Below are 12,513 nucleotides of genomic sequence, written 5' to 3' on the forward strand. Positions count from 1 at the left end.
AACTCAGGAATGTGTGCAAAATTAGAACAGAGGGCCTAAACTTCTTCAACAGCTCAAGTGGATTATATCATAACTAAACTTGTTAATAATCTAAGTGAAATATGTTTTCAGCAGCTCAAAGTGTACTTTAGATTACTTTGGATACCAATAGATAATAACTGCCCACAAATCTCTCTAAATGGTTGAAATTAACCTCCACATGAGACACTTGTCTCTGATTGTTGAGACATTTTCTCAACCAATATCTGGATTTATTGGGATTTAAGTGCATTTTATTATTTTCCAATTATTGGGTGTTTTTTTTTTTTTTTTTTTTTTGTTTTTCCGTGCTTAGCAACCAGTATGAGAGCTCGCACGGGGGGGATCTTTTTAGTTCTCTAGGGTGGTTTCAATGTGGCTTCTCTCCCTTTTAGACTTCTCTTTCCACTTAAAAAAAGATTGGTTTTTGTCTTCGTTTTCTTTTTGTCCTGTTGTTTTTCTGGGCTTCTGAGAAAATCTGGAATAAGTATGCTCTGCTTTGCTGTTTCTGTTGTGGAGACATGAATGTTGACAGGCAATTGTTTTGGGAGTTTTGGCAGGATTTATTTGGATAATGGAGTTTGAAGTGGAGAAGGGTTTAAGGAGAAATAGGCAATTTAGTGGAAATTCTATTTCAGGGAAGAAAATCAGAGCTTCCAGGCAAGATTTCAGGAGCAGTTTTGTTTGAGACCAGTTGGGTAGCAGAGGCGGCAGAAAAATAGTAAATTTTGATTTTTGACGAGGGTGATGGACTTCAACAGCGGGGTTTCGATTCCAGGAGGTAAAGAGCAGCAGACACAGGGCTCCTGGATTCCGGTTACCCCTGCAAGACCCGTTCCTACAAGACCGCAGCCGGTTGCTGTCAACAGAGAAGGGAGCCAACTAGAGACGCAGAGCGACCCACCTGAACTCCTCCAGGGGACTCCAACTTCAAATGGGGCAGTTAGATTTCATGATTCTGTGCTGTTGGTAGATCACAGCGTAGCACTTGACAATTGGGAAGCTGCTTTGGCTGGGAATAACAGAGGGTCTATTAACATGGCTGGCACTCACACACAGGCTTTCACAGACGCCTCTGCATGCTGGAACAGTAGTCTTTTTGGAGACCTCTTTGCTTCCACAACCCCGTCTTCGGCAGCTGTTCCTCAGTGGGGGAACAACAATGTGGTAGACAGCTTCTTTTTCCCCACTGAGTATTCCAATATTGGACAAGGATCATCCAACTCTGCTCGCTTGTTGCTTGAGAACCAAGGCTTCCTGCAAATACCACCCCACAGTGAGTAACCCGTTTCTCTTCTTCTTTTACTACGCCAAAAGAACAAATTTGCTGGTGCTTTATTTGCTACAGAGGCTTTCCTTCCAGTTGATCAAAATTCTTTTCTATCCAGAAAGAATGTAGTTGAGTTCTTTTGCACTTGCTTTTTTTTTTCTGTTTTTGTTTTTTTTCTTTTTTTTTTCTGATTGTAAGAATGTAATGCTGTAAATTCTACAGATGGGTTTCCTGTTTCTCATCATCCTACCTATGATCTTAACGCCTTGCCCAAATCTGTAACCGATAATGTCATGGATGGAGCTACGTCCTTCCAGTTCGTACCAATAACACCAGAGAAGGGAAAGAGAGTTGAGAATCATCAGCTTTCTGAAATAGCCAATATCTCATTAGAAGAAAGATCAAATGAGGGAAAAGAGAAGCACGAGCTGAGCAAACTAAATGAGGGTAACTATGCCGAGCTTGAGCTTGCCGGTGAAAAACTCCCAGAGCCCATGGTTGATGCGTCCTTTACTTCTTTGGCTGACGAGAATAACCACAGAACTGAGGAGAATCATAATCGTGTCAAGGGAGGTGACCATGTCATTGTGGAAAATCAGAATCCAGCAAATGGAGATGACCACCACCTTGACCTGAACAAGACACCACAGCAGAAGCCAAAAAGGAAAAAGATCAGGCCCAAGGTCGTTGTAGAAGGCAAACCCAAAAGGCCTCGAAAGTCAGTTACTCCCAAGCAGACAAGTGCAAAAGAAAACCCTTCTGGGAAGAGGAAGTATGTAAGAAAGAAAGGCCTCAGAGCCTCAGACACCCCTCCAGCAGCAGTACTCGAGAAGGCTAATGATCCATCAGTTGAGCGGGCTGTGAGGTCTTGCAAGCGTGCTCTGGATTTCAACTTAGAGGACCAAACAAGAGTTGAAACGCCAGGAACATCATTCGGTCAGCAGGAAGGACTGCCACATAGCAGGGACAACTCAGCATACATGTGGGATCTAAATTTGAACTCAGAATCTCAAGAGCAGGATTTATGCACTGGAATTAATAGTGGCTCTAGAACAAGATCCACCGTGCAGCTTGGGCAAGGTATTGAAGTCATAGTACACAACACAGCAGGAGGAATAGCATACGACCTTAACTGTTCCATGAATCAACTGACCAAAGACTACATTTCACTGCCTGAAATTCCAGCCCCCACAACCCCAGTATCTCAAAAGAAAGACCTGAAAAGGAGAAATTTGAAGGTACTTGCAAGGAATAGGAATCAAATAGGGACAACAATTGCATGCCTAAATAATGGAGAAAATGACCATCAACATCTTATGCATCAGCATGCCCATGTGGACAGAACAGGTAATTTGTCCTTAAATACTGGAATTGCTTCTGTGAACAATGAAGGTGCTGCACCAATAATACTACAGAGTGTTCCACAATTGATACCAAAAAGTAGTAGTCATCCTGATAGTAGTGTCCGTGTACCAGTTGCTGAGACCACACAAACAAGGGGATCAAAGAGGGGGCATTCTCACTCTGTAGATGGAGCACATCTCTGCTCCATGAATCTAACTGGTGTCCAGTACAATTCGTTCAAAGCATACCAAAGTATACTTCAAGGAAATGAACTCCAAACCAAAAGCAGTCCTTGCATGTACTTTCCTGAAATTTACAAGAAAAAGAGGACTAAGAAATCACGGAATGCCATATTTAGCACTTCAGCTTCTGCGGCTTCTTTAGAAGACAGTTGCAACCAAGCAAAACAAACCTACTATGGAAGACTGGGCACCCGACTTTCTGGTATTGATGGCACATGGAGGCCGAAGAATGGGGTTAATAAATCCATACAAGATGTCTATGTAACTTCTTCTTCTGCACAGCACCATCACCCAATGCAAAATGTCTCCAAAGAATTACTTTGGCACACAGATGCACCACAGGGGACTGCCATTGATGATCTGCAAACTTCCCAGTTTATGTTGACTTTTGGCTTCATAGCAAAGACTAAGAAGAAGAGATCAAATCGTCCTTATCGGGTCCGTGATTTGGCCTCCTTAGCTGCAATTGCTCGGAAATGGCAGAATAGTTCCCTTTGAAGGACCAAGGCGGAAACTGCGGCCCAAAGTTGACCTTGACCCAGAAACAAATAGAGTATGGAATCTTCTGATGGGGAAGGAAGGCAGTGAAGGCATTGATGAAATGGATGAGGAAAAGAAAAAGTGGTGGGACAAAGAAAGGACAATATTCCACGGAAGGGCAGCCTCCTTCATTCAGCGCATGCATACTCTTCAAGGTACAACATGTCCAGCAAAAGATTTGCTTGACAAACTTTCTAACATATACAAAGTAATGGGGATGAGCAACCTTCATCATTGATATATCTCCTGTAACAGTATTTTGGGGCAGCCAAGTTGTAATCAAATAGATGGACATTTAGCGTCAATAGCCTCAACTAGTAAATGAAGAGACTGAGTATCAGCTACCCAGTGGCAACTAAACTAGATAATAGCAATTAGAAGATGAATAAGAGGAAATATATAATGAAATATCCAATACCAGGATGGTCATATAAAAAAATTCAGTGACTTCCTAATATTAAGATAGCATCTAAAGGCAACTTTACTTCATAACCTTCATATATGATACTAGTACTTAAGTAAAGCCAAACTTCCCATTCCAAGAAAAAAACAGTTAAACTTGAGTCAATAACCAACAATGAAATTTACTTGGATCCTCCTACAGTGTGAGAGCATTGAAAGTAAACATATGAAATTACAAAAATAAATCCCATGAGTGTTAAAAACCAAACATCAAACAAGAAAATCAAAGGTCAAGAAATCAAAAAAGAGAAAAACAGCACAACAATAATGTGTCCAAAGTCATTTAGAGCACACACCCTTAGGCATACCTTGAGGTAACATTTTCCCAAAACCCCCTGAGGCATCTCTATGAAGAATCAGAATCACATGAAGTGTATTCTCCACCTCTCAAGTCATGAAAAAATGCATATACCCCAAGAGTGATGCACACTTTTTACATGCTTCAAGCATGGCAGATGGCACATATGGTTCATGTGCATGCTACAAAAATAGAAAAAGGCTGAATTCAATCAGATTTGGGGGAGGGGGGGGTGGAAGAGTTGACGTACCTCTCATTTTATGTTCTGTAGGCTCCATTTGGGAAGAGTGCAATTGCAAATTTGCAAGGTTCATGAAAATGACAGCATTTGTATTTGCACTCTTCCCAAATGGAGCCATAGCTTCAACTAAGGGAAATGAAACACTAAAACCTTCTTCCAAGAAAGTAGAATCCCTTGACAAACCACAAGTGTTGAATTTCTAGCATACACCCACAAGATGCTATTTTCAATATCGAGGAACCAATAGCAACAAAATTCCCAATCAGCCATTTCATGACTTATTAAACATTCCTAGATACTGCTTGCTAGTAGACGTTGGGGCTTCCACAATCTACATGTATTTACTAACAGTAAAGTGATGCACTTAACAGGGGATAGGCGCTTCTCACAGTGGAAGGGATCAGTTGTGGACTCTGTGATTGGTGTCTTTCTTACTCAGAATGTATCCGACCATCTGTCCAGGTAAGGTCTGAAAATAGATATTAGAACAAAATCTCCTCCATGGAAATAATGTAAAAAAATTTGGAATTGATCTCTCATTTCTTTCTTTTTTTGCAGCTCTGCCTTCATGGCCCTAGCTGCACGATTTCCACTTCGGGCAACAAATAACCACGAAGCATATCAAGAAGATGGAATGGACATATTAATTGAAGAGCCAGATGTGTGCATACCAGACTTAGATGACACAATCAAATGGAATGAAAAGATGTCAAACCAACCAGTCTGTGATCAAGAGTCCATGATACTTCATGATGCAGAGCACATGGAAGAAAGGGAAATGGCAAACAGCAATGAATCATTTGAAAGCAATATGTTAAATAGCAGCCCCACTGACAACTCAAATAGCAGACTGACTGTTGTTCAGGACAGTTTACTAGAAATGTTCCACGAATCACCAGAGAACAGAACAGATAGCATAACCACAAGGACAGAATGTCAGGATTTTGCAGAAGTGGATGATAGAAGAGAGAAGGAGGATGTTGTTTCATCTCAAAACTCTGTAGACTCTTCCATTTTTCAGATCACTGAGAGGATCAAATCATTCCCAGAGTCCAACTCAGAAGAAGAAGATCTGGCAACAGGACACAAATCTAAGAGTTTTAATGCTAGAACTTCGTTCACAGAGCTTCTACAGATGGCAGAAACCACCAAATTTTTGGAATTTTATAACTATGAAAGTGATAACATATTAGATAGTTTGGAAGACTCATTGGAATCGATTTTCCCATCCAATTACCTTGACCCCCATGGACAAGTACCCATCATTCCTTCTAGTAAAGACAGTTTGCACATGATACCAGAGTTGGGTGTTCTAGAAGTTGATAATCTTGAGGTGTTAGGAGAAGAAATCAGATCTTCCTTGCCTTCAACTTTATCAGAAATTTCTGAGTCAAAAGAAGAAGACTGCATGGTGAAGGGACCTGGACCAGTTCCAGATACTGTAAGTGGAATGATCATTAAACAAAATGAAACATCAAGTGGTGAGACAGCACAAAGAGCTGATTCAAGTGCTTCTTCAAGCAATCACACTGACACAGTGAACCAATTATGTAGCTCACCATCAGAAGCCTGCAGCAAAAAAGATCCACATTCTAGCAGAAATCAACAAGAAGAGAGGATAGAGAATTCTCATCCAAAAGGCGTTCCAATTGCAGAAACTAAAAAACTTGATGTACTTACTGAAAGGCAGAATAGTTCTGGAGATGCTTTAGACGTTATGGAAAGCACATGTTTAATAGGTGAACAAAAACCCATAGACATGGAGGTGGTAAAATCCAACTTTCTAGAGAAAATGCCTGCTGGGATAACTAAGGATACCATGAAACAGAAGAGAGGAAAAGTTGAGGCAGAAAAAAGTAATGAATTTGACTGGGATAATCTAAGAAAGGAGGCTTATGCCAAAAGTGGAAAAAGAGAAAGAAGTAGTGATATGATGGACTCACTGGACTGGGAAGCAGTGAGATGTGCAGATGTTAAAGAGATTGCTGATACCATCAAAGAACGAGGAATGAACAATAGGCTTGCAGAGAGAATCAAAGTAAGTTAATTCCATTCTATTTAAATGACCCACATGTCTCAAAAAGAAGAATAACAGAAATAACTATAATGGAAAGATTATTTCTTCAGGTTAACCCACCAGGGTGAAAACTTTTTATTAAATGTAACAAGCCCTTACAAGAGCTAAGCTAACCATAGTCAACGTAATTTTTGCAGGATTTCCTCAATCGACTGGTTAGAGAGCATGAAGGCATTGATCTTGAGTGGTTAAGGGATATTCCCCCTGATAAAGCCAAGTAAGTCCAAGGCATCCTCCTTGGAAACATAACTTCATAAATTCAATTAGGTTACAGATTAGTCAATTGTGGTTTTTTAAAATGCTTATTACTTGTAGGGAGTACCTCTTGAGCGTTCGAGGATTGGGGTTGAAAAGTGTGGAGTGTGTACGCCTTTTGACACTTCATCATCTTGCTTTTCCGGTAAGGTTTAAGTTGGAAAGTGTTTTTTATAATAAAGTAGATAAAAAACTAGCACTTGGATGGGTTCTAGAATAGCCACATAAAGGTCATTCTTTCTTTTTGCTCCTTAGGTTGACACAAATGTTGGCCGGATAGCTGTACGACTTGGATGGGTTCCACTCCAACCACTGCCTGACTCGCTTCAGTTGCATCTTCTAGAGCTGTAAGTGTTATATGAATACCAGTTAATAATGCTGAAATTTCCCATCACATGAATGGGCTAATCTTCTAGGGCACAGGTACCCAGTGCTAGAGACAATTCAGAAGTATCTTTGGCCACGGTTGTGCAAACTTGATCAGCGGACCTTGTAACTACTATTTACCTTTCACTAAAAGCTTCATTTTTCCATATATAAATTACATAAACCAGCAAGGTTACAAGAACCTAAAGCCTCATTCCTTATAAGGGAAAGCTATTATTAATTTAATGTCTGATGTCTTTACAGGTATGAGTTACACTATCAAATGATTACATTTGGAAAGGTATAATATGCCATTTCAAAGAAGGCCGGTGCAATTTCTCCTCTCCACTAGTAATTCAAGCAGATTGAATTGACTGCCATGATTTGTTTTATTCAGGTTTTCTGTACAAAAAGCAAGCCAAATTGCAATGCGTGCCCAATGAGAACAGAATGCAAACACTTTGCAAGTGCATTTGCAAGGTTCTGTCCAACACTTGTGAATAGATTAAATGTTTAACAGCATACAATAGGCATAGGCATGACCAAGTACTCCAGACCCAGGATCAGATTCCTTCTGTTCCCTCTGACAACAGACTGCTGACCTGCTTCCCCCATACACAGACTGGGATCCTATCATTCACACAAAGGATCTAAACCAACTAAATTCTCAACAACAGATCTTATATCATAATGTAACCAATCAGGTGATTATACAATTGAGTGAGCTATTGCATTATTTCAGAGATAAATAGATCATGTCATACATAAATGTAAATGATCAGATAAATAAGTATGATCTTTAAATCAAGTTGATCTTTGACCTTGCAATTCTACCTAGAGAGATAGAGAGATGGGGACAAAAATGATGACAACAATATTAAATGCATGTCATATTTTTCATGCACTAGATGACTGATAGAATTTGTTGGATGCAGTGCACGGCTTGCCCTGCCAATGCCAGAAGAGAAGGGTCTAGTAAGTTCAACTGCACCCATTGTAGCTGATCAAACTCCACATGTGCGTACCCATCCAGTGCTACTACCTCCACCAGTGCCAAGGCCAGTCTCAGGAGCAACCTCTGAAACCCACAATTGTGAACCCATCATTGAAGTACCAGCAACACCAGAACGTGAATGTAAAGAAATAACAGAAAGTGATATTGAGGATGCTTTTTCTGAGGATCCTGATGAAATTCCAGTTATCAAACTCAATATTGAAGAGTTCAAGCTCAACTTGCAGAAATACATAGAAGAGAACAAAATGGAACTGCAGGAAGGTGATATGTCAAAGGCTTTAGTTGCCTTGACTCCAGAAGCTGCTTCTATTCCTGTAACCAAGCTGAAGAACATAAACAGGCTTCGAACAGAGCACCAAGTGTAAGTTGGGAGGCATCTTTCCATGTTCACATGAGGGACTGATAGCCATCTTGCTTATTCTGGTAAAACTTTGAAAATTTAGGTTGGATAAAATCTGCATTAATAGATCAGTACATGTGAATGAATGGTCCACTGAACTTGCTTTGTCTCAGGTTGGCCTGGATCAATGCCCCAAAATGTTGACACCATACATGGATGTGAACTAGAAATTCTATCTTGTTGGGGGGGGGGGGTATTAAATTACTTAGCCATGTGAATTGGTTCTAAAGGAACCAGTTGATAACTTGTTCACCTTTTGATTCATAAGTATAATAAATTAGAAGGCAGTTTTTTCTTTTAGAATTTGGTTACAATTACTAAAAGTGGGGCACACTCATTTATCAAAAGAGTTATTACTTAAATGTAAAGCTTTGCTAAAAACAAACAATAAAGAACTATTACCATACAAAATTTAGGCCACAAAGAATTATGACATGTATGTACATATGACGGTAAAATGTTGTGCTGACAAGTGCAAGAATGCAGGTTCATATATGAGAATGGCTTCTTTGTGCAAAGGGTTCGACTATGATATGGGAAAAATATGATATCTGAACCTAACATGGATTCTTTGTGCAAGAATCCAGTCCATCCCTCCCAAGAGCCTAAAATGTTTTTGGGCCTACATTAACGTTTCCAATTTTTTTTTGGAGAATAATAAGGAACCTGAATTACATTTTAAACATTTTATTGGGTGCCCCTACTTCGATATGCCTGTAGCCTGTAGGCATAATTTCAAATAATTAAGTCAGAAAAAAAAAAGAACAAAAATCAGGTCTTACTGTCTTAGTAAGATGTCTGATATCATTGTTGACAAACAGGTAAGGTGTAGCAATAAAATTGATATTTAAAAAAAGTTTATTTATTATTTATAAATAAATATAGTTACTATGTTATAGCAACAACCTAATTCCTGCACCATGTGAGCTAACTGCTTTTCTCCTTTACTGCAGTTATGAACTTCCAGATTCGCATCAGCTTCTATTAGGGGTTAGTCATTTCTCTAAATTCTATCCTTGCAATTTTTATTGGATATTATACAACCAAAATAATTTGTTGATTATCATGCATTCTGAATTTTACAGGTGGACAGAAGAGAACATGATGATCCATGTCCATACCTTCTTGCCATATGGACACCAGGTAAGACTAATATCAGCAATCCAATGTAGTACTTGGACATTTATCCACCATAAATAGCCATGCTGGTCCAACAGCCATGCATCTGAAATGGTGAAATAATCCATGCACTTTTAAGTATGTTATGACAATGTGGTGCCAGTGCTGTAGTTTGCAGATTCAACATCATTAGAAAAGGAATTATTTTTTAATAGATTGACACAAGCTATTTTCTGTAAAAAAGGTTATCAATATTGTTGGTTAACAACAACCGATATTCAATATCAGGTGAAACTGCAGAATCCATTGAGCCACCAAAGGACAACTGTAGCTCCCAAGGATTAGGAAACTTTTGTAATGAGAAAACATGCTTTCGTTGCAATAGCAAACGAGAAGAAAATTCCCAAACTGTCCGAGGGACACTATTGGTAAGAACAATAATGCTCATGTGCACATGATACCTATTGTGGAAAATGAATCCAACTGAGCCACTTTGGATAATGAATTGATATTTATAAAACCCCTGAACAGATACCCTGCAGAACAGCAATGAGAGGGAGTTTTCCACTGAATGGCACATACTTTCAAGTTAATGAGGTAAAAGTTATTTTATTAGGATCTTGTTACTGAAATTATTTCTATGCCTCGGTTGTTTTTTGTTTCTATTGAAATCTTAATGGGTACTATAATATATTATCATCCAATGCAGGTGTTTGCCGACCATGATTCTAGTCTTAACCCGATTGATGTTCCTCGGGCATGGTTATGGAATCTGCGTAGACGGATAGTTTATTTTGGGACATCTATACCAACAATATTTAGAGGTAAACAAAATAACAGGGAAGACCTCGATTCCCTAATTATATAGTTCACTTATAGAAATGACTAACTTCCAAAGTGATACTTGCTTTCTAGGTCTATCACAAGAGGAAATTCAGAACTGCTTCTGGAGAGGTATGAACCATGTCCTTAAAGTCAGCATTGGCTCAATGCAATTACTGCAATCATCTTTCCTCTGTACTGTATAAAATATGAACAAGATGTGCACATATGTCCAGACTCAGAAATAGATTTAAAAGAAAATGCAAGGGTTCTGACCAAATGACCAGAGATATCTACTTCTAAAGGAATTTCCATTTATATGATAGATTGATGTTCTCACTGCTCTCATAGGGCATTAACATTCAAAGAAAAGCCGACTTCAGTCAATGCACTAGGCTGCACAATAACAGCTCAAAATTAAAATAAAAGTTTTTTTATTGATAAAGGTTATCGTCCTCTCTGTAGTAGCAAATCTTGTAAGTGTTCAAAATAAAAGAAATTTGTCCAATTTTTCAGGATCTCAAGGGGGTGTGGAAGTTGACTTTTTTTTTTTCCTTTCTTTGTCTTGCCAGTCAAGCCACATCACAAAGATTTGTAGGATCTATCTATCAAAACAAACAAAAAATAAAATTCTAAGGTCTTATATAACAAATATACATGGAACGAATGGAACCCATTGAAAGGAATGAGGTCAACCGGATTGTTCCAACTCATGAAATGATCAACAGACTGCATTTCTTTTGGCTCTCTCTGTTCACACATTACTTTTGGCTACAAGTCTTAAAAACAGTATATACTTGAAGCTACAATTAGAAAAAAAGAAAAAAAAATTAAAGCCATAATTGTGTTTGAAACTACACGGGGAGCATAATCCTTTTACAAAGTCGCAACAAGAATACAAAATACTTTCAGGAAAGGCAAGCATGATAGACTGGCATGCACCTGTCAAAATTTTGCAAGTAATTTTGGTCAATTGGCATCCTGAAGAAAACTTTAGTGCATTGCTGTGCATTCTTTGCTTAATATTCCTGGAATTATTTGCAGGATTTGTCTGTGTAAGAGGATTTGACCAGACAACACGGGTGCCACGCCCACTCCAATTGAGATTTCACTCTCCAGCAAGTAAGTTGCCCAAGACAAAAGCACAAACAGCTGGCCAAGAAAAAAACACAACCAAATGAAAGGTAAGGTCATGATGCAAAAACAAGGCAAACAGGAACCCAACCAGGATCTCTGTTTTAAGAAGAGATTGTTAGCTAACATACAACTGTACATCAAATGGCATCTCCCCTAACATGAGAAATGTTTATCAACTGCTACTAATTTCAGTTTGCTGGACGGGATTAAATAGGAACCAATATGTAAAACCCCATGGCAAGGATTAGTCTATACATGATTACCTTATATAATTATTTCATTTCATGCTCAGAATCGAGCAATTCTTCTAGTTTGTGTACACATAGGAAATTCTTATAATCTTGTTTATATGTCAACTCTTAAGTTATAGAAAAACAAAATCCTTCACCTCCATCATACCTCCAACCGTTTATAAACAAGTATGGCTTTTCTTCATCACCTCTGGAGATTCATAGTATCTGAAAGGTACAAACTGAAGGCTGATCCTGGCTATCTGGGGTGGGTGGAAATTCAGTTGGCAGTTTCTCTTAAAATTGAACCCATGTTCTCATGCTCATGAGCCGAGATTTTACCATTGATGGTTTATGGTTATGGGAGTGTTATCAATGTAGATGTCTATTGTTTTTAGGTTTGGTAAACATGTTCTTGGAACTGTGTTTTTACAAGTATTTTGGGTTTGATTGAGGAGAACACCCATGCTTTTGATTGAGTTTGTGGAATGGAAGCACCATTTCCACATATATTTGGGCCCAGTCATGTAGTGGGTGGGCAAGACGCAAGACCTAAGTCACATGGACATAACGCAACCCACTATATATTTTTCCTTCCTTGCTTTAATTTCTAAAAACCCTGATTGCATGTTTGTATTGGCTCTGAAGTCTGCATTTGGTTTTCTCCGATCTTTTAT

The 12,513-nt window shown here is 38.8% G+C and overlaps 1 protein-coding gene across 1 annotated transcript; it reads left to right on the forward strand.

Annotated features, from left to right (window-relative positions):
- Positions 1 to 440: 440 nt before the first annotated feature.
- Positions 441 to 11,895, forward strand: LOC148871066 (transcriptional activator DEMETER-like). The gene is given in 19 exon segments (XM_088967717.1): positions 441 to 1,294; positions 1,511 to 3,346; positions 3,348 to 3,569; positions 4,787 to 4,877; positions 4,974 to 6,453; positions 6,630 to 6,709; positions 6,808 to 6,892; positions 7,003 to 7,094; positions 7,171 to 7,239; positions 7,378 to 7,414; positions 7,511 to 7,593; positions 8,049 to 8,489; positions 9,482 to 9,518; positions 9,614 to 9,671; positions 9,936 to 10,075; positions 10,179 to 10,244; positions 10,357 to 10,471; positions 10,563 to 10,601; positions 11,514 to 11,895. Coding segments are annotated over 19 exon segments (5,637 nt in total). The 5' UTR covers positions 441 to 765; the 3' UTR covers positions 11,651 to 11,895.
- The last annotated feature ends 618 nt before the right edge of the window (positions 11,896 to 12,513 follow it).

The sequence above is a fragment of the Nelumbo lutea genome, chromosome 2, assembly GCF_056320005.1.
Source record: "Nelumbo lutea isolate HS-2025 chromosome 2, American lotus-T2T, whole genome shotgun sequence".
Taxonomy (NCBI): domain Eukaryota; kingdom Viridiplantae; phylum Streptophyta; class Magnoliopsida; order Proteales; family Nelumbonaceae; genus Nelumbo; species Nelumbo lutea.